A 23,529-nucleotide genomic window follows, 5' to 3' on the forward strand; every position below is an offset into this window, starting at 1 on the left:
ATGTTAAAAGGACTTCAGCACTGACACTTTATGTAATTGCTGAAAGGAAAAGGAAAAGAAAATACAATTTGCAACTTTAGAATCAGCATTGTAAGCTCATTCAGAAAGAGGTGAAGAAGAAAATGAATATAGTGCCACAAATATTGGACATGAAGCTAGTTCCACTCAATGTAGAATACTTACAAGCTTACATTTCCCCATGGATGATTTACATGTTTATATAGACTGCTGTATATTATTATTGCACCTTGAAATTCAGACATACAAGAGGATTTAACAGCTGTTCCGGACAAAAGGAGAGAAACAATATAAGCTCTGTTTTTCTTTACATCCAATAATTAAAATATAAGAGGCTAAAAATGGGGGAAAGCTAATTCTGGATTTAGAAACAGGACTTGTATGAGTTATATTATACATATGGATACATCACACCTCAATGAAGTAGGTCCCGAGGCTACAAAAATGCCAATATCAACCATAGGACTTTTACAAGGAAAAATTTACATTAGGGCTGAAACCATCGCATATTGTGATCAGCTAGCCAACAAAGATACAACATCAAGGGACTAACTCATTTGCGGAACAATATCATGGGGAAGAAGTACAAAATAGTTCTGACCAACTTAAATAGCAAGTTTAAATTAGCAAATGAACATTATAAGATCTTACTTTCTTGGCAAGAATGTGGCCCTAGTGTTCACTCTTGAGACATCTTCACCATTAATATGCAAGCTGGAAGCTTTTGCCCATATCGACTCTGGAAGAACTTAAAACATTTCTCAGAAACTTTTGCCCACATTGACTCTGGAAGAACTTCACTCAAACATTTCTCAAGCTCCTCCACTTCTTTCAATAGTTGGAAGGTGCAAGTAAGAAAGTCATATGAATTACATCTCCACTCTAGATCTGTAATGCACACAATAAAAGGATACGTACAATTAAAAATAAAAAATTAAGTCAGAGCAACTTTACAAACCAATGGTAGAAGTATGAAGTAGAAACCTATAAAATGTATAATCCCCAACTTAATATCAAAAGAATGTGAAGGATATGACAAGGTACATACACCTAGTCAGCCATTGATACATGAATTGCAGAATCCCTCTGGTCCATGGGGCATCACACATACCAAGTAAGAAGTTGATACACCAATTACAGAACCCTTACTGTTCTTGGCGCAACTATAATATATATCAAAGAATTTTAAATTCACCGGTGCTAGTTGTCAACTTCATTTACTGCACTTATAAACAAAAATACTTTTGATTTCTTCAATGGTTCTAAAGGTATCAAACAAAGAGACAGGGATGGAGCCACCTTGGGCACCAAAATATGATATGCAAAATTAACCTGTGACCACAGAGATAGATTTTAAAGTAATTATCTTTGAGATAAAGCAGAAACTATTATTAGATTTTGCCCTCCCTAGAATTAATTCCTTGCTCTTTTCTTTACCTAGTAAATTCCTGACTCCATCACTGCAAAAGAGACCTTATCTCCACTGTTATTTATGATAATGGGAAATCACTTAGTTTACTGATTTACAAGGTAGTGAGCATATTGAAGTTTTTATGGTTGCAGGAAGAACATATGGGGTGTCTTATTTGCCAGTTGAAATACACTCTTCTATTCAGTGATAAACGTCCTATGTATTCGGGTGCTTGAGAGAGTCTTGTTTAAATTTATGACCGTGAAGGTGAAATCTTCACTATTGGAAAGGTGCCTAATATTTTTGTCGTGACTGAGAACCTATGATGCAGATTGAGTATCCTCCCAGTTATTCTAAACTTCCTGTAAGTGTTCCCAATAAGGTTATTTCACAATCCAAACTTCAGGAGCAGTGGACAAATAATTCTTGAAAAAGTTTGCCTACTTGCTTGCCAATATAATTCCCTCTTAGAAGGCATTGAACATGAAAAGGTTAAAGAGGCATCCTTTAAGTGTGAAAATTGTGACAAGTTCTTTTTTTTTTTTTTTTTTTTTTCTGAATGGCATCACTGAACAACATATTGCTGAAGGTGAGGATCCCTGATCACTGTTTATGACATAAAAGAAATGATGATTCAGTTGATTAGTCAATCATCCTCTTTGGTAAACTCCAGAACCCATACCTTGAGTTTTTATAGAGCTCTAGGCTCTTTCAACTCCACACAAGTTCTAGTTTTGGATATAACCTTTCTCCAGTTCTCTCTTCATGAATCTTTTGGTTCATAGTTTTATTTCTTTAGTCATTGCCCATCTGAAAAGCCTTTTCTCTTTAGCTATTCTTTACAAATAAAAATAAAATGAATGACTAGAATAATAGGATTCATAAAGTAATATGCAACAAGGTTCACTCACAACTTTTCATGCAGTTCCTGTAATCAGCCTTTCTCTTTGGTCTATTTTTTTGACCTTTATAATGCCAAAGAGAACTTGAAAGCCAAAAAACGCACAGAAGACATATGTTGCAATGGCAGGCACCTAAAAAAAAGAACCATTCAGGCAAAGCAGTAAGCATGAGTTCAGGAAAAAAGAGCACATATAGTGTCAAAACACAATGAGAATCTACTCTTACCCGGATTGAATTGAGATATAAAATTGTTGCTAGGTTTATTAGGCTCCCCGCAGCTACTGCCTGTTGATTAGACACAGATATTCAATTATGGGGTAAACATTCTGTCTTATAGAATATTTCAGAATCCATGCATTTAAATATAGAAAGTATATCAGCATAACCAACTAATCATTCTATTCACTAAACATGTAAAACTTAATTCAGAAAATCTTTAATTTACATGGAATTACTTGTAGCAATCAATTTCCTGCATAGAAAGATGAATATGGAAAGAAAAATAATCATGTCCACTATAAGGTCTGAACACATACACAGAGAGATCCATATAGTGTTCCCCACATTTTTTCCCCACATGATTGATGGACCAAAGGAAACAAAAAGGTCAATAAAAAATGCTTATCTTTCTCCAATACAGCTTACCAAACGCTCCACATGGGAAGCCATGCTTGGCTTATATTCCTAATTGAATGCACCAAAATTGCACCAGTTTGTTCCAGTTAACAGAGAATCAGAGATTTCATTTACTAAAACTGTTTAATAAAATAAATAAATAAATAAATAAACCCTTATTTTCTTACCTCTGTGTTTATTGATCATTCTTTAATGCAATTAAACAATGATACTAGGAATACTTTGAAATCTGTTTATTTCAGATGAGATTTAAAGTCTTCCTTCCATAAGTGATATTTTAGATAAGAAACTAGAAACAATTTAGAGAATGATTTTCCCTTTTTTTTTTCACTCCACATTATCTTCACATGTCCCAAAACCATATTGATAAATAAATGAAATATGTGCCTTCAAATTTAACAAATTCCTTTCTTTCTCTTTGATGAAAAGAGGAAAAAAAAAAAAAAAACAATAAAATCAGACCAGTCATTGAACTGAAAAAGTTATCATTTCATGTTTCAATTGTCAGATCAATGGTCGAATCGTGATTAAACCACAGTCAAACTAATGACATTATAAATATATTATTTATATTATATTAAAAATTCAAAAATTTAAACACATTTCATCATTTTATCATTAATATTGATAGATTAAAATATGATCAAGATAATATGAATATTTATTAAAATTTTAGTATTTCTATTTTTATTAAATATAGTTAACTTATAATTATTCTTATAAAATAAGATTTCATTATTTAAAGTTGTTTATATTTTAATATCTATATATTTTATTATTTTCAAAATTATTAGTTGTTTTATCTATATTATTTTGATATTTATTATCCTATACCATTAAATAAATCATAAATCTTTATATTTATTTTTAAGTTTTGAATTTTAAATGCTATTCCATACAAAGATGTTCACATCTCAGTGCTACACCCTTGAATTTTCCCCACTAAAGACTCCAGTTTGATCCTCATTCTGTCCATTCCCTTTGTTTATATATGGCTTCGCACTTTTAAAAAAAGGCCCCTTTGAATCCCACATCAGAAATTAAGTGACCGAAACTACCCTATAAAAGGGCCATTCAACAGTGTATTTGTCAACTCATTCAAAGAGTTAGATAAGCTGCATGTTGGGCCTGCTTATTGCATGGGCTTTTGAACAAAACAAACAAAAGTTAGTTGGAACAAGCTTTTCCATTGGACCTGTGACCAAGAGGGGGGTGGGCTGTTGGACTGAACCAGCTAGCTCACCAATTGAACGGATGGACCATTGGACTAACCAGTCCAATGCCGGTTCAACTCTATTCTAACTCAATTAGGTGAACCAAACTGGATCAAGGTCTGACCAATTGAAGCAGCTGGTCAGTCTAGTTTTTAGAACATTGAAAAAAAGAGAAGAAGAAAAAAAGTTCAGTATCTTTTTAGATTGCTGCAAGGTGGAGTAAATTCCTAAGAAGTTGATTAGTGACTATGATGTAGAATTCCATTAGGTTAGTAGCAAGCTAAACTCACATTTCCCACTGTCTTCTGAACAGCTGCAACCCGTTGGAAAGCCCTCTCAGACTCCAAAGCTCGTACTCGAAGCTTCAAATCACCTTGCTCCTGTGAAATAGAATCCACACCGCATGATTGATGGAACATAGCAATTATTTAGGCCACTAATATTAAAAATACTATAAAGGAATTCCTGAAGCACTACCAATCTTTGGATAATCTCAGCAAGCTTTTCAACTCTATCTGCCTGTCTAAATAAGTTGTAGAATGCACGGGCCTGCCGGTCCCATCTCTTTCTGAAGTCCTGAAATATTTACAAGATTAACAGTTAAATTGGGAAATTCATAAATGTATATAGAAGTTTAAAGTAGGATGAATAATGGTGAAAAGAATTTGCCTTTAAGATAACTTCAACACCAGCTTCACGGAATTTTAGCAACTCCAATGCATAGCTACAAGGTAAAGCATATGATACACATCAAGAAATAAAAATTGAGCTGCCACAAATCTCAGAGTATAAAATTTAAAAGAAGAATGGCAAACAACACTCACGGTTTGGCAATCTCAGTAATATCAAATCGAGGGTCAAGACCCTTCCCAATGCCATCCAGTACTGCAAAGATGATAAACTTACTACTCTTGGGGTTGTGTTGTAAGTAATATGTAGAAATAAATTGACTATGGTTGGAGAAAGTACCTGAAAATGCTCTTACAACAAAGGTGAATGTAGCAGGAAATCTAAAGGGTTGATCTGCTGCAATAGCTAATAAATCTTCCCCTGGAATGAGAAAAAGGCAGCTATGAGTTACATGTTCGATAATGAACAGGTGAAAACACAAACATAACAAAGAAAAAAAGGAAAAAAAGATTGAAGCAGAAAAGTTGCGCGACAAACTATTTGAGCCTAGAAGACCCAATTTTTGGCAGAGCAGACATCTAACCATTGCATTCATGAAAATTGAGGTACACAAGCAGAAAACTTCACAACCAATCTGGAAAGACAACTTGAAGACATAAACCTCTTAATACATAGTCTTAAACATTGACCCATTTAAATATCCAACACCAATTAGAAATATATGGCTTTCTCATTGAATTTATGAAGTAAACCATGAATATGCTGTGGCAAAAAATAGTTGCCTACATGGGCACAAAAAGAAAAATGAATTTAGTTCTCCAACAGTGCCCTACTTCCCTCATCTGAATACTGACATGATATGATATAGTCCCACTTTGGATATTCTGAAAAACCAAGCCTCCTGGTAGGCCAGATTTCCTAATTCTCAGGAAAAGATAGTTTTTTGAAAAATTACTGATATTCAAATCGATCAAGAGTCAAGACAACTCGATAACTGTAATCTTAGGACAAAACTGAATCATACACTGAGTGAATTACCAATTGCAGCCAGACGTTGTTTCTTCTTCTCTATTTTTTCCTCCTTGCTTAATGGCTTTTTAAATCCAAGTTCTTGTGTTGCCATCTCTCTCTCCTTTCTTTGTGCTGCAAGACGCTCTTCAAAACTGCAAAAGTTAGATATCCATGGTCATATAAATTTTCAAATACTGATTTATCAGTCATACTTTTGCTGTTTTTCTTTATTTGGCTATCTCCCAAGGTTTCCTTTACGTAAGCCCATATACTTTTGTTAAAAGTGAGAAACAGCAATATATCAAGCTTACCAATTTCTGCAGATACAACATAATGTAGACTGTATTAAGACAAGACACACCAACTACAGTGTTACAAATGATTATTAGCAGTCAACAGCATGCCAGCCTTGAGCCATATAATCCCGTAACAAAAACTATAAGCTACTGTTGTTGTGATCCAAAACAAACAATTCACCATTTCTGGTTTTGAATATGAAAGGGAACCCAAAGGCTTTTTTCTTAATCTTTCTTTATTCTCCTCTTCATTGAAAATCACCTATTAAGGAAGAACTGTGCTGTTCGCCTGACAGCTGTCATATCTCCAGTAGGTACAAGAACACCCATTTGGATCATTGCTTGAAGAACCTGCATGAATGGATGAGTTTCTGTCAGTAAGAAAATCATAATTAACCAATATAACCATAAAGGCCAGAGGTATAAATAACTCTTATGATTCAAGAACTAAGAAATATCAATGTTTTAAAAAGTGGACCAGACCATACGGTTTGACCAATTGGACGGTCCACCAAACCCTGGTCTGGTTTGGTTCACCATTTGAGCTGGAAATGAGTTGACCCACTACTGAACCAGACCACCTGGTGGTCCAACCACTGAATCGGTGGATCGGCCTGGGCCTGGGCCTGGGTCCCTCAGTAAGCTCAGCACTTTAATGCATGATGGCTGGCCTTTAAATGTTTCTTTCATTTTGTTTTTTTTTTTTTTCACAAAATCCTATGCATGCACAAGGCTTGAGATTGAACCCAGGATGTTTTGTTGGAAAAAGTGTAACATTCACCACCAAGCCAAGTCCACTCATGTGTTAATATAAGCATTTACATTATATATATAAACTATTTAAAAAATTCAAAATAAATATAAATAAGAGAACAAATAAATACGTAGAAGTGCAGCTATGGAACCACTGATTGATATTTTGTTATGTTACAAATTATTAAAAACACTATCAAAAAGTTGATAATATAAAAGATAAAAAATAAATATTATTAAGGCTTTCAATTTTCTATATATGCTTTAAATTTTTTATAATTATTTTCAATTTTAACAATATATAAATTATATATTTATGACATCACGGTTTGACCACATTTCAACTACCGATCCGATCATTCAACCATGAACCAGTAACTTTTTTGATTCAATGTCCATTCCGGTTTCGAAAACTTTGAAAAACATATATGACTGTGCCACCAAACTGAGAAATAATTACCTTATCCGGATCCTTCTCATAAATTCCATAAAATGATTCCAGCAAACCTTCCCTGATGTTTGAACTGATACTGAAAGGAGATAGACAGTATTCATTTGTAAGGGCAATCATCATATTCCATAAAACTACTCTAAGGAATTGATTTGGGAGACTTTTACTATAGATTTGTAGATTGGTATTAGAGTTTAGAAAACACCTTCCCATCATTCCAAAATCATAAAAGATTAGCCTTCCACCATTCACATCATCCACAGCAATATTTCCAGGATGCTGCCAAAAGAAAATAAAGGTTCCTAAGAAAGTTATGGATTGAAACTTATAGAACCCAAAGCAGAAATTCTAAATAATGTGGGGATGAATCATGAACAAGATAGCTTTTATATCTCTAACAAAAATACTGAACTTATAAATTTGAGGAAGGCTATAAAGACCAAGGATGTCGTCTTTCACGTATAAAACTTGTAGTTTGAACATATAGACATGTATAAAATGCAAAAGGCTTCCATTTCTGACATTCAATAGGTTCTCTTATTAGATGATCCTGAAAATAAGTATTTGTAGAACCTGCTATGCCACTAAGAATTAACAGAATCAGACTAGAAACTTACTGGGTCGGCATGGAAAAAACCATGAGACAGTATCTGTTCCAAGTAAGATTCAACAGCATATCTACCCAACCTACAGAACATAAAGTTAATGTTAAAGTCATTTGTATGACAGAGAAATAAATCCTGTATCTCAAATATAAAAGCATAAGAACTGAGTCTCTGGTTACACACAATTCCACCAAGTTAAGGCAGAAGTCAAACAAATGTATTTACCTTTTGCGATCAACCCCTAACTGATCTAAAGCTTGTATCCTGTTTATTTTGATCCCAGGGACATACTCCATTGTCAGAACCTAAAACCCACAGTAAACCCTATTAGCACAGTGGAAAAAGGAGAGAAACTAATACTCACTTGCAAAATCCTGAAAAGATTAAACCTGTGGTGTCGTATATTCCCAGTATATAGTTGGAACTTTTACATAATCCATGTCTTTGAAGTTACTTGCAAACAGTTCTGCATTAGCAGCTTCCTTGGTGTAATCAATCTCCTGGAGAAAAGGAAAAGAAAGAAGAACTATAATATGTCTTGATATAAACTTGCATTCATGATCAATGAGGCATTAAAAAACCTGCGAGGAAAGAATATATCATTAGTGATACTAACAGTTCAGTCACCCTCTCTTTAGTCAGTCCAAAAATGATGGACTACACTAACGGGTAGTCCTGCAGATGCCAGACATTTCATATGAAAAACCAATGAAAATTTGATTTCACTTCATAAATGATGTTTAGTTTTTATATATAATCCTTGAGAGGAGCTGCAAATAATCTATAATTAGAAGCATTCTCAATGTCACCAATCTAATGATATAAATCTAAGGCTATGTTTGGTTCCTGGAAATTTGAGGGAAAATGTGAAGGAAAGAAAATCAAGAGAAAAGGTAGAAGGAAAGAAAAAGTGAAGGAAAATAAAAAATTGATTTAAAGTAAATAAATTATTTTTACATGTTTTTTCAAACTCATTTTACTTATTTTTCTCTTTTATATCAAGATTAAATTATTTTAAAATGTATAAATTTCTAATTAATTTTAATTATATTTGATTTTTCCATGGTGAAACCAAACATGAAAAAACCATTTTTCTTAACATTTTTTTTTCTTTCCTTAGTATTTTCTGGAAACCAAACATAGTCTAAAAATATTACAAATAACTTATATATTGTCACATGCATATATACGAACAATTTATGTATCACACACCAAAGCAATAGTGAGATCTCAACTAGCTCAATAACTTACATATTGTCACATGCATATACAAACAATTTGACTCTTCAATGATGAAGGAAAGCACGATGATCCCTAAACTTATATTATCAGTTACCAACAGATCTTAGAAAGAGAAAAAAGATTTGAGCCCAGATCAAAACCAAACATAGAAACATGTTCAAACCTGGTAGCTTATGCTTAAAAAAAAAAAAGGAAAAGAAAAGAAAGAGAGTCAGCCTGTTGAATAGTCTCTAGATGAATGGTTCCTGTGACTGGTAGTTGGACTGCATCTGTTTCTTTTATCAGAGTATTTGGACCATATCACTTACTCGGCTTAACTATGACCTATACCAACACCCCACCCCCCCCCCCCCCCCCCCCCCCCCCCCCTCCTCTCTTCCCTTCCCCTCTCCCTCCTTTTTTTTAAATAAAAAAAAAAAAAAAACAGCAAATCCACCCTAACAGTGAGGCTTTGATCCCAACTACCTCCAAAACAAACACCAGATGATATGAGATAGCACCTCTACCCTACAATACTAAAATACTGGGGAGGCTTGAACTTGGGACCTTAGGTTAATATTGCCAGATGACACAATCACCACACCCCAGGGGCTTGACTTATCCTAACTATTTTTTTTTTTATACGTAAACACAAATATATTAGCAAAGGCAAACGCCGCAAGGTACACAGGGAGTATACGAGGCGACGACGGCCTCACAACAAAAGACCAAAAAACAAACAAAAAAACCCACCAGCCCTCAACTGGAGGCTAGCCACTCCAGGAAACCTATAAGGGAGCGGGACTCCGCACCATTATACAACTTTGCCCACCCCCACAAATTACAAACAAAAGAATATTTAATTTTCTGTATAGCAAGCTCCCCCCCCCCCCTAAATGCTAATCTATTCCTTTCTTTTCACACCGTCCAAAAAATAAATAACGGTATGGATCTCCAAATTCTCTTCCTCTTTTTGCCCACAAAAGAACCCTTCCAGCTGATAATCACCTCCTTTACAGTTTCTGGAAAAACCCACTGGGCTCCAAATAGGCTAAGAACCATCCCCCACAACACTCCAGCCACTGTACACTGAATAAGAAGATGATTTACATTTTCCTCCTCACTACCACAAAGGTAACACCTGTTAGGCATCTGCCATCCTCTCTTTTGAAGCCTATCAATAGTAAGAACCCTCCCCCAAGTAGCTTCCCATGCAAAAAACGCTAACTTGGAAGGAACATTCTCCACCCAAACTCCTTTTTTGGGAAACATAGGGGTGCTATGGCTGGTCACCAGCCCATACGCAACCTTAACTTCATACTTCCCATTTTTTCCCCCCTTCCATACGGCCAAGTCTTCCTCCAAGGATATTCTTTGACTCCTTAAGATTTGTAGCAATTCGTCAACCAGGGTCAGCTCCCAATCATTGAACCTTCTAATAAACCTAAGGTTCCAGCCTCCTTGACCAGCAGACTGGTCCCATAACTCCCCCACAGTGGCACTTTTTTGTGCAGCCACATTAAAGAGATTAGGGAATCTCCTGGCCAGCCCCACATCCCCACACCAAGTGTCCTTCCAAAAACTGATTTTGGTGCCTTTTCCAACCTTAAAAGCCATATTGTTCCAACACCAATCTGCTTCTTTCATAATATCCTTCCATAGCCCAACACCAAAAGCCCCATTTGCTTTTTTGGTTCTCCACCCAAATTCCTCTTGCCCATACTTTGCCACAAGAACACGTTTCCACATCTCCTCCTTAGCATGAGCAAACCTCCATACCCATTTTCCAAGGAGGGCTTTGTTCAAGAAGACTAGTTTCAAGCCAAGCCCCCCCTTCTCTTTGCTCACACACACCCTCTCCCAACTGACAAGGTGAGCTTTCCTCTCCAAACTTCCCCCTCCCCACAAGAAGTCTCTTTGCAAATTTTCTAGTCTTCTCGCCACTGTCTTAGGCATACGGAATAGGGACAGCTGGTATAATGGCATGCTAGCCAGTGTACTCTTTATAAGGGTGATTCTACCACCCTTAGAGAGATATTGCCGCTTCCACAGGGCTAGTTTCCACCTCATCCGTTCTTCCACCCCATCCCACACGTAGCTAGCTTTATTTGGCGCACCCAGGGGCAGCCCCAGATAGGTTGAAGGCAGCTGCCCAACCTTGCATCCCAATTCCACAGCCATCTCCCGGATCTCCTCCACCTCCCCCACCGGAATAATTTCGCTTTTAGCCAAGTTAATCCTCAGCCCCGAAGCAGCTTCAAACCAGCATAGGGTCCAACTCAAACAGGTCATATCTTCTTTCTTAGCCTCGCAAAAAACTATGGCATCATCCGCAAAGAGGAGGTGAGAGATGCTAACAGCCTGCCCCCTACCCCTCTGGATTCTACATCCAGTGATGCAGCCCCCTTCCACAGCCCTTCGAATAAGAACACTCAGCACCTCCATTCCCATGATAAACAAATATGGAGATAGGGGGTCGCCTTGCCGAAGTCCCTTAGAGCTAGGGAAGAAACCAGCTGGCTCCCCATTTACTAAAACCGAGAACTTGGCAGTCGATATGCAGCTCCATATCCACTCCCTCCACTTAGTCCCAAAGCTCATTTTCTCCATTACCCTCATCAAAAACTGCCAATTGACGCTATCGTACGCCTTTTCAATATCTAGTTTGCAGATTAGACCCTTCTTTCCTTCTTTTTTCCATGAGTCAATCACCTCATTTGCGATTAGAGACGCGTCCAAAATCTGCCTTCCCCTTACAAACGCATTCTGGTCATAGGAAATCACTCTATCCATCACCTTTTTAACCCTATTGGCCAACACCTTAGCCAATAGTTTGTATAATCCGCCCAAAAGACTGATCGGCCTGAAGTCCCCCAGCTCCTCCGCTCCTCCTTTTTTGGGTATCAGCACCAAGAACGTGGCATTGAGACTCTTGAGAAAGGTGTTATGTTCATGGAATTCCTTGAACATCTCCAACACCTCCTCCTTCACAAACTCCCAGCTGAATTGCCAAAAAGCTCCCGTAAAGCCATCCGGACCTGGAGCCTTGTCCCCATTCATGTCCATTAGAGCCGAGTGGACTTCCTCTTCCATGAATGGCAGCTCCAAGATGTCCGCCTCTTGTTGGCTAATCTGATTCAGATTTAAACCCCCTATATCTGCCTTCCACTCCGAGTCTTCCGTTAATAACCGATGAAAGGCGTCTACTATCCCGGTCCTAATTGCATTCTCCTCTGACAGCCAGGCCCCCCTGATTTTAACTCTTTCCATGGTATTCCTTCTTCGGTGCGCGTTTGCCATTCTATGAAAATACCCCGTATTTTTGTCCCCTTCTCTTAGCCACAGCTCCCTAGATAGCTGCCGCCAGTGAGTCTCTTCCAGCTTGACCCACTTAGCATATCCTTCTTTTGCTTCTTTCTTTCTAGAAAATTCCTCCTCAGACAACCTCCTCTCACTTTCCACTTGGTCCCAATAGTCCACTTGCTGCAAAGCAGCCAGTTTATTACTCTCCAAATTCCCAAACACCTCCTTGTTCCAGATTTTTAGGTTTTGTTTAATTCCCTTCAGCTTTGTTGCCAATTTATAGCTAGCCCTACCACTAACCGACATCCCCTGCCACCAACTCCTCAATAGCTCTTTAAAGCCTTCCACTTTTAGCCACATGTTCTCGAACCTGAAAGGTGAGGGGCCTCTTCTTTTGCCACCCCCCTCAATTGTAATTGGAAAGTGGTCTGATGTAGGCCTAGATAGCCTCTTCTGAGTCACATTGCTGAACTGGTCAAGCCAACTGGAAGAGACCAGAAATCTATCAAGCCTTGCCCAGGCTTGATTATGAAGCCCCCCACTCCACGTGAAAATTCCCCCTTGAAGGGGAAGATCAATGAGCTCAAGGTCATCCATAACCTGAGCAAACCTCCTCATAACTGAGGTCACCCTCCCTTGCCTGCTTCTTTCTCCTTGCACGAGAATAGCATTAAAGTCACCCCCAACACACCATGGATCACCCCAAAGACCTCTCACTGCTCCGAGCTCATTCCAGAAACACTCCCTATCCTCTTTGTTGAAGGGGCCATACACACCCGTGAACACCCATATTGCCCCATTTTCCACAGTTCTAAATTTACAAGAAACTGAGAAAATGCCCTCCTCTCACTCCAACAATTCCAAAGACCTTTTGTCCCAACAAACCAATACACCTCTAGTTGCACCAGCAGCTTCAATAGATCTCCAGTCTAAGAATCTCCCCACCCCTAAGCTTTTCGCCACCCCATCAGTCATTAACTGAATTTTTGTCTCCTGGATACACACCAAATCCACCCTCTGTTTTCTAATTACAGACTTAATAATCCTTCTTTTATTGACGTCATTTGCACCCCTCACATTCCAGCTCATCAGTTTGAGGTTCATTAACCCAACAGCAATTGGCCCCCTCTATCTTTCATGAAATTATTCTTCTTTTCCTTCCCCTTGTATTTGACTGAGCATTCTAACCTTTTGAGCTCCCTCTCAAATTTTGTTTTCTCCAATAATCCCTTGCTGTGTATCCTTTCCCGTCTTTTCCTTATTTTAGACAAGAAATCCAGAATCTCCCTCTCCAGTCCCTCTATTGAAAATCCCAACAGCTTGCTGAACTTAGCCAAGCTGCTTTCTTCCCAATTAGTCTCCTTCTCACTCCTTTGGACCTGGGATCCAGACACGGCTGGAATCCAATCCGGGTTTTGGACCTCTAAAGCATCGCCATTAATCGCAACTAAATCCCAACAGCCCTCTCTTCGCGCTGGCTCCCCCCCTGAAGCTGCATCTTCTATGTTGTTTTCTTGCTGGCGGCTCACCCTTAAATCCCCAGAAAGGTCGCAATACTCCCTCGCCGGAGTCCGACCAAAAAGAGAAGAAGAAGAGGGAGAGGAATCCCCAACCCTAAGATTTAAAGAGGACCCATACCTGAGAGCTTCCTCCACGATCTCTCTCTATGCCATGGAACACAGGGGAGCCGGCATCTGCGTTCCATAGATCTCCTTCTCGCGACACTTGATAAAATCCCATTCCATTTTTAGACCCAAATCTTCTTCATGGCCTATGCCCCCCGGCCGAAACAGCAGGCCCATGGGCCAGGAGCGCCATTCCATCTGGGGCTTGGACCTCAGCCGGCCCACACTCTAACCCACCTGCTTCCATTCCATCCCCTTTTGACAGAGATGGGCCTTGGGACACTGGCCCGCTGCCCCGCTTCAAGCCCACGAGGCCAAGCCCCGATCCAGAGGAGCTTGACCCATCACCCGCTGGACCAGAGCTCTGTCGGGCCACCCGCCCGACATGGGCCCACTTTTCAAACACTTCCCCCCCCTCCCCTCCCACCTGCTCTCCCGTCACTTCCTCTGACCGGCGCTGCTCCTTGGTTCCAGCGCCCAGCTTCTCTCCCACGCACCAACCCGCGCGTGGAAAGCCATCACCCCTGACCTCCCCTTTCTGCCGTCCAGCATCCTCACGCCCATCCCCCTGGTTTCTTCTTAATGCCGGCAGGATCTCCCACCACAGGGATACAACGTACATCTCCCCTTCCACCCCAATCTCCAACGAACTCGGCAAGAAACCTCCGTTCATCTTTACCTTAATCCTTGCCCATTCCAAGTCCTCTTTCCTTTCCGTTTGAGGATCAATTCCTACGAAACCGCCGCACTCGCCCCCCACTTTCCTCAGAATCGACGGCACCCACAACGAGATTGGAAGCCCCAGGATCCTTACCCACGCATCTTTCCTCTCTTCATCCTCTGCAACGCATCCAAATCTCGGGCTCCACATCTCCAAGCCCAAATGGAATCCTCCCACTGATCTCTCCCCCGCGGCAAGAACCCACTTAGCTTCTTCCACCGTCTCAAATTCCAACAGAGCACAGCCCTTTCCCAATCTAGCCAGCCCTAGCTTTCCTTTCAATCTCCACGCTCTTGCCGCTGTCCACCCCAGCCTCGTTAGATCTTCTTCGCAAGCCGAATTAGGGTTCCATTTCCCTATCAGACAATGCTTCAGTCTGTTCACGTTGCTCCGTATATCCTCCTCCTTCAGCTCTACTCTAACCCTTGCGGAATCCCTTAACCCAGAACCCCTGGCCACCTCTGCATATGACCTACCTGACTCCCCTGGCCCTTGTTCCACTGCTTTTCCCTCGCGCCGAAATCCAGCCCACAAGAGGGACTCCACCAAAGACACCCATCCTCCCTTTTCCCCTCTCCCTTTTGGTATACAGATCCCAAATCTCCTCTTTTCCTGATCCGTCACCCCTAGGCGGATGAAACTCCCGGCCCTGTTAGACTCTCTTACCAAGGAGTAGACCCTCCCTTTTTCCTTCCAACCTTTCTCCCATTTGCCATCTTTTCCGTCCTTCAAGCACTGGGTCAGCCCTTCTATGAGTAGACCCACACTCGCCGGCCCTAGCCGGACCCAAGAAACTACCCCTCCCTTGCTCTCCGAGATAATGGCAAAGCTCTTACCATTTTTCTCCTCAGATACTATTTCAAACTCCTTTGATTCCACCACGAAGCTATTTCTCTTCCTCTTCCCTCGATTCTCCGCCCTGCTTTCCCCTTCTCCCCCTTCGCTCGCAGGATCGCCCTCGCTCTCTCTCATATCTTTCTCACCTATGCGAATATGAGTTGTTTAAGACTTATCCTAACTATTATATCATTCTTTTCCAATCTGGTCAATCCAGGGCCATAAAATCTGTTACATTATAGGCATCAAATCTTTCCTTGCCACCTCAATCATGTTCTTATTCCCCTAACTTTGTTGCATGATTGAACCAATTCACTCAACTTCCTCTAACCTACGTTCTTAACTGCAGCTGCCTCCAACTCCTTGAAAGTGCAGTATTTTTTCCTTCTTCTCTTGCTACTCGTTTGTCTTGACCTAGTCATCTCAACTACACTGACCCATATAGACATTTTGTTTCACCTCCTTGATATGAATTTTACAGGGTAAAGCTGGCCTGCTGAATTATCTTATCCCAGTTGTCTGCCTCAAATTTATGATAACTAACAATAGAACTTCATTAAACACCTAAAAGCTGAAGAAAAAACTGGAAATTAGTCGGAAACCATTAATGGAAGGGAAAAAATAACCCGAAAAATACTTGAACAGATTTTGAACTTCATAGCTTCCTAGATTCATCTCAGCTGTTGCTAGAATGAAGCAAGAATACAGGGGTAAGAACTACCTGATATAAAACATTAGCACACTCATCATAAATAGCTACCCAATCCCTCTTTGCGCCATCAGACTTTGGGTCAATCTTTTGAAGATATTCTGCAATCACCTAGAAAAACAAAACAATGAAAGAACCAATTTGTATCAGAGTTGGCAAAGCCCTTACAAATGCAAGTATTAGAAATACCTTTCATGCGTATGTAATATCTGGGTAAATAACATGTTCAAGCAGCAAAAAGTGCAAGTAAAGAAACCAAGTCTCCTTGTCTCTTGGTTACCAACAATAGAATCATAGAATAGACATAGTGCATTAATTGAGATGAATTACTAATGTAACAAGAAAGGAGGTGAAGAAATGTGTATGGAAACTCTCAAATTTGCAGGCAAAATTAGGAATCAAAGACCAAATGTAGGAAAATTGGAGTGGGCAAGAAGATATAAACAGAATGAAATCATGAGAAACCACTCCAACCATTTGAAAAAGGATAAACATATTTTAGAATAATTTGAGGGAACTAACCCTTAGGTTTTTCAGATCAATATCAAAGAGATCCTTCAGGCCAGGCCTTTGTACTTTAACAACAACCTCTTGCCCCTTCAACCTTGCACGGTGGACCTGGCCTGCATGGTTAAAATACAATCTCTAGATATTTAGTTTCTTATCAGTTATTGCAAGTATAAACCAAAAGAACACTAAACTACGCTACATTTCTAAATGCACAAGTTTCCACTTATTACATCAGGATCTAAACTGATATCAAGATTACCAAGACTAGCAGCAGCTATTGGTTCGTAGTCAAATTGATCAAATATATCACCGACAGGAGCTCCAAGCTCTTCCTCAACAATAGATATAGCAATCTCTGATGGAAAAGGAGGAACTTGATCCTGCATGAGAACAGCAATATATTAGTGCCTCAGAGGATTAGCAATATACAAGATATAGATAAACCATAATAAGTAAAGAGCGTTTTTTTCTTTTAGAAACAAACCTGAGAAGAACAAGGTCGTGTTTAATCCATACAAAGTGATCTAAGCACTAGCTAAAGTAGGGAAAAAAATTATATTCAAAGCAGCTAATGAAGAAAAAGATATTAAGAAAAGTTTTTGCACCAAAAGAACCACTAGATCATTAATTTTGGTCTCATATGCCCAGCATGGTCTGACCAAAAATGATATTAACTAATCATCCTGAGTACCATAGAAGCATATAGAATTTGTTTGATGTCTAATAACAATTCTATCCCCCGTCTCCCAACTGAAATGAACATCTAAGTTATCAATTACTTATAAAGAGAATGTCATTTCCATTTTTATCTTCTTCAGAGACATTTTTTAGTTCCAAAATGGCAATCTGTGGGATAATCATTGGGAATCAGGTCTTACTATTTCATATCTATATCACATTACTACTTCCAAATGAGTTTTATATTGTTTTCCCCATCCACTTTGCTATAGCCATTTTTTTCAACATAACAAAGTAAGAAGACATCAGAGATCTAGTATCAGGGGAGTAGCCATGTACCCTTAATCCCACTGTCCATCTACCAAGATTTCTTTTGGGTCAATCAACGAAAGTTAATTCTTTTAATAATAAAGGAATGTCCTAAAAGAACCTTTTTCTAGGAGGCAGAATTTCACGTACAGCAAGGTTGTCAATAGATAAGACTAGAGAGACCAGAATTAAATATATATATATATATATAGAATCATTCAGTCATTCTAAACTTGTTTCTTTGGCGCCTGCTTTCCAGAACCTATAACTCTTTCACAGTTTCCCCATTAGGTTAAAGAGATTGAATTTTGGTTGGGCCTATAAAAGAGGAATTTACAATGGTTAGGCTCTCATAGCATAGCCATTTAACCCAGAAAAATCAATTCCTATCTCGCCAGCCAAAAGAGGAGCTTCTGAATTTTTGGTTGTTCTTGAAATTTCCACTTTTGTCTTTTGAGTGTTATGTCACTTTATTGCCATCTTACTTTTTTTTGTGGGAGAATTCTCCCCCTTATTATTTCCCTTTTCCCTTAGTGACTTTCATTTATGAGGGAAAGAAAACCAGCACAAGAGAGTCTTTTTCTTATTGATACCCTTACCAGATAGGTTGACATCAACCAACCCATGACCACCTCTTCCTCCCTTCATCCCCACTCACAATAAATAAATAAATAAATAAAGCAAAAAAAAAAAAAAAAGAACAAGAAAATTCCTCTGCAACCCACCATTCAAAATCCCTGGCAGATTTGGAACAGTAAAAAAATGTCTTCTATTCCAGTTGCAATTCCAGCACCTAATAGGCTAATACAATGTTTATGTATGGTTCCAACCAAGCTAAGAAGGATTTCAATAAAACATAATATGTTATACCATGAATAGAAAAAAATAGAACAAAACTTGAGTGACATTCTCTTGCCATGATAATAAATTGATGCCTGACTATAAAGTATTATCAAAACTTTACACCAAAAATTCCCACTTTGTAAGGCATAAAATGGTGCAAGCATTAATAAAAACATCTATTATTTTTGGTGGCACTTCAAAAAGATATAGACAGTGAAACAATAAATAACAAACAGAATGCTACATATGTGCATGATAATAAGCTGCTAGTAGGATGGTTAACACCATTCAATATCCTGTGTCCTGCATTAGGAAATGCATGCAAAGCTTATCCTATTAGTCTAAGAGTCAAACTTCCAACTAAATTCTTCCTTGAAGTGAGAAATTCAAAGAATATTAAGAAGCAGACTGGCAGAAACATCCAAAGCCATGAAGCATTCATTAATGACATTCCAATAGAATAGTTGTGACCTGAAGTTCTGATAACTGGTCAACATATTCTTGAGCAAGAATGTCCACCCTTGTCGAAAACTGTTGGCCAATTTTGATGAATGTTGGACCCAGTCTTAAAATGCTTTCCTTTAACCACTTGGCTAGGGCTTTTCTCCTTACAACTTTCTTTTCCTCTGTCATTCCTCCTGCATACATGTTCTTAAAATTAGATATAGACATTTATAAGAAATTAAAAGAAAAAAAAAATAAACAAAGACACTCAGGTATCTAAAGGGTTAAAGTTTAGCAATTGAAACTTTCACAAGCTAATCATTCCTAAATCTTAATATATAGTAATTCCACACAAGCACAAGTAGGTTAGCTTTTAAAAACCATGGATTTCTTTTATATAGTCTCTGTACACCTTGCTAGTACTTACATTTCCCCTTCTTTTTTTCTCTAATAAACTGTCTATTCATAAAAAATAAAAACAAAAATAACATGACAATAAAAACAAGTAATAGATTATTATTTATCAACAGATAACAATATGCAAATATTACAGTGATTTTTAATTTGTTATGATGATAATTTTAAGATGATTAAGGTGAAGATGATAATAATGACAATAGCAATAAGAATAACAACTATCACATTGGCACAAGGTGATTGTGACCAACATCGCAGATGCTACAATATTTAGGCAATAAACAAGGCCACTCATGGAATCTGAAGAAAAAAGTGTAAGAGATCTTGTGATATGATGCTAAAAAGAGCAAAGGACATCTGCAATGAAGCCCCTAAAATTCATCCCCAGATTTAAGAACCGAGCACACAAATCCCATGCTACAAAAACAGCAAATTAAGCATCCATTTTATAACTCTCTAATCATATGCACAATCAAAGAATAAGAGAGAAAACTCCTTAGTAGGACAGCTTGCGTTGATCCTGGAACAGGCAATGGGATGGATTTCAGTCAGAACAAAATGTCAGCAAGGCTTAAAATGCCTAGTATGAGCCTAAGCTATTTTATAAAGTGTCAACCTGAAATCAACCTGGGAACCCAATTACAATAATACAACAAAAGTATTTAAACAGATATTAAAGGCTTTTAAAATAATAACAAGACCTGTTTTAGATAGGCCAAGCACAAACACTAACCTGAACTGAACCTGTCACAGAAAATCAATTTATTTAGGAAATGCTACTTGAACCCCTTTATTTTTTGTAGGTTGGGCATCTTAACCAGAATTTGCAAGCTCTGCCTGATTCCATCTCTTTCTTCTGTCTATGTTCAAGTTTTGTGGAATCCAGAACTTTTATCATAGAAGTGTTAAACTACCACTTATCTCAAAAGTTTAAGCTTGTAGGAAATAAACAAACTGTCTAATACTTATAATATTGTCTCATGTGTGTCTCCTCTTATGGAGGGTTTTGTTTTGGGGGGGAAAAGGAATAAGAAAAACCTAATTGGACCCTTTATTGGCGGCAGGTTAGGTATCTCAATTAGATTTTGACAGTTTTGCTTGATTCCATCTCTTCTTCTAGCTATATTTGGGTTCTGTGGAATCTAGAGCTTTTATCACAAGATTTATTTTACAAAAAGTTTAACCTTGTTACAAATGGACTAAAATATCAAACTCACTAATATTTATCATCATCCTGTCTCACATACAACCTCCTTTCAATATGAGTTCAATAAATTTGGGAAAGAACCCCCTGCCTAACATGCAGCCTCCTCTCAGATTGGGTTCAATAATTGGAAATAAATAATTGGAGAGGTATCAGCCCAAGACCTCCAAGAAATAAACCTGTAATACCATGTTAAACTACCATGTATTCTTAAAAGCTTCAGATTGTACGGAATAGACTAACAATATTTACCAAGCTCATTGATACTCATCATCATGAATTACTTATCACTTTTTACTTCTCAAGTCTCATCAGGAAAAAGGTTCTTTTGCTCCATGTTTATACAGACACATCAATAAATTCCCCTCACACATCTTCAATTGATCATTCCATTTCTTCAATATGGTTAGAACTCCAGGCCTAAAATCTAAGTCCATAGTTGCTTAATTCACTCTAAATAGGATAAGAAACCAACTAAAAAGCCCAAAGTCTTAGCATCAACATGTGCATATTCCAATTATGGTTTTCAGCAATTAATTGCTCCGCATGCAGACTATGGATAGATAAAAGCTTACTAATCGAGAGGGGAGAGAATTGAGGCACTCAATTAATATGCTTTCAGCTATTGACCACCTTGACTTGAATCAATCATGTTATTCATTGGATATCGACAAGTAGTTCAATTTATTTATTTTTTTTTTAAAAAGTTTATTTTAGCAGTATGACAATCTTCCAACTTAAGGATGAAATTGGATGCTAAAAGTAATATGAGACCTCGTAATTATGATTAAAAACTAATCATTAAGCACTCGATGGTTTGAGCAATTCCAGTCTCTTGACTGACCTCGATAAGAGAATTTCTGATTGTTCAACCAAGCCTTTGTGATAAATGTTAGCACAAATCCCCAAATTTCCAAAGTTCTTTGTATGGTAGAATAGGTCTTGAATCTATTCCATCGGCCCCCAGGTGCAACAGAGACCTGCAAAACCCATATAGTACCATAAAATAATAAGATTGGCATATAAGGTAAACAACAATTGACATGCACATGAGAGCATGAGCACTGACAGACATGCACAAACACACTCCATTGCATACACATGGATAAAATGTTTACGTGAAAAAAAAAAAAAGCAACATATGGGTTAATTGCATGTTTGTGTTTGGCGTGGATGCATGCAATGAAATTGAGCGTTCTACTTAAAAGTATTATGGACCATACTGAACCAATCTTTCTGAGCATTCCTTTCTCAGTTACCACCAACAGTTCTATGTAAGACTATTATACATCCTACTAAATAAATCTTCCTCATAATTCCCTTATCAGATACAACCAACTGCTGTTTAACATTTCCTACCCTCATCCTCTTAGACCCACCAGCATTTATTAACTTGAACTAACCATATAAATCCATCCAAGCTGTCATCTTACTGGCCCAGCCATCCAATTGTGCATTAATAGCATAAGAACTCTAAGATTAAAACTCATAAAAAACCTACCAACTAAAGCCGAAAGGGCTTGTTTGGACAAGCAAGGAGATAGAATTTCTCTCATTATTCCATGTATAATTCATGTAGAAACTCAGCATACAGATTGGGGCAGGGCCATTACCAGAATTGGCCAGCAACATGGCCAACGGCAATGAAATTTTTTTTAAACAGAAAGGATTTCGATACATGACAAACTAATTCTGGCCATCCATTATGGTCACAGGCCCAATTTGCTTTGATAGTCTCATTCTAGATTATAGATGAGCACTTAAAAGCCATATAGTTTCTCAAGGACATCCAAATGAACAAAAAAATCATTATTCATCATTAAATCTGATAGAAATACAACAAGAAAAGAATTCTGATACAAACTATAATGCGACAAATTTTAAGGTTGATTTCTCTATATATCCACAGTTTCCAAATATCATTTCAATAACTATCTATTTCCGAGCTGAGAAAACTATCTTAGTGGAATATAAACTAAAATTTCAGAATCTTATTTTTTTTAAGATGCTTAGTTTTCAAACTAAGACAAATAGCATAAAACTCCATTGCTTCGAGGCTTGAGAGACTTCAGATTCTGTTCTCTTCCTGCATTTCCTCAGTAACTAAATAGATAACAGAAAACAAATAGATAGAGAATATCGGACAATATAACAAACTCAAATTCAGCTCCACCAATACAAAATTTTAAAAGAACAAAAAAATTATACTTCAATCTGTCCTTGCCCACTTCGCTTAAACCACGCCTCCTCTTGTCCAATCTCTTCTATCGTCTTCTTCTCCACCCCACCAACCTCCGTCTTCACCTCATAAACTTCCTCAACAACCGTCACAGCAGCAGCGCCATTCCCATTAACGTACTTCGGCAAGCTCCCATTACTCGCACCGTTCGTGTACCCCTCAACCGACCCATTATAACCGTAACCGCCATTCCCGTTCAAGTTAGCAGCACCATTCCCTCCACTGAGCAATTCACTCTCCCTATCCTCTACCACCACGCCATCCCCCTGAACAGCCCTAACCCGTCCCCGAAGACTAGCACCAGTCGTAATCCTTCTAGAGAGAGAAAATCTAGAGAGAGAAAGCCGGAGTTTAGGAGTGGTTTCGGGAGGTAGAAAGGTGAACTTGGGCAGAGGTAGAGAAGCACTCGCCATTGGCAGAGCTACCGTTACACGATCTCCTTGAAAAGAGGGTGACTTTCAAACCCTAACCCTAATTCTCATGGCGATTGAGAAAAAAGGAAGAGAGAATTTGAGAGTGAAGGAGATGAAAAGAGCCAGAG

The 23,529-nt window shown here is 38.3% G+C and overlaps 1 protein-coding gene across 1 annotated transcript; it reads right to left on the reverse strand.

Moving 5' to 3' along the window:
- Window positions 1–215: 215 nt before the first annotated feature.
- LOC117919258 (protein ACTIVITY OF BC1 COMPLEX KINASE 8, chloroplastic) lies at window positions 216–23,529 on the reverse strand. Its single transcript, XM_034836392.1, has 21 exons — window positions 22,958–23,529; window positions 21,594–21,729; window positions 19,156–19,322; window positions 17,114–17,234; window positions 16,867–16,967; window positions 16,357–16,455; window positions 8,318–8,428; window positions 8,154–8,233; window positions 7,941–8,010; window positions 7,529–7,602; window positions 7,333–7,402; window positions 6,382–6,470; window positions 5,851–5,975; window positions 5,152–5,232; window positions 5,007–5,067; window positions 4,852–4,906; window positions 4,660–4,758; window positions 4,473–4,562; window positions 2,558–2,617; window positions 2,341–2,463; window positions 216–906 (listed from the first exon to the last, which is right to left on the reverse strand). The coding sequence occupies exons 1-20, from the start codon at window positions 23,399–23,401 to the stop codon at window positions 2,347–2,349; spliced, it is 2,250 nt and encodes a 749-aa protein (XP_034692283.1). The 5' UTR covers window positions 23,402–23,529; the 3' UTR covers window positions 216–906; window positions 2,341–2,346.

This window comes from Vitis riparia, chromosome 7 (assembly GCF_004353265.1).
Source record: "Vitis riparia cultivar Riparia Gloire de Montpellier isolate 1030 chromosome 7, EGFV_Vit.rip_1.0, whole genome shotgun sequence".
Taxonomy (NCBI): domain Eukaryota; kingdom Viridiplantae; phylum Streptophyta; class Magnoliopsida; order Vitales; family Vitaceae; genus Vitis; species Vitis riparia.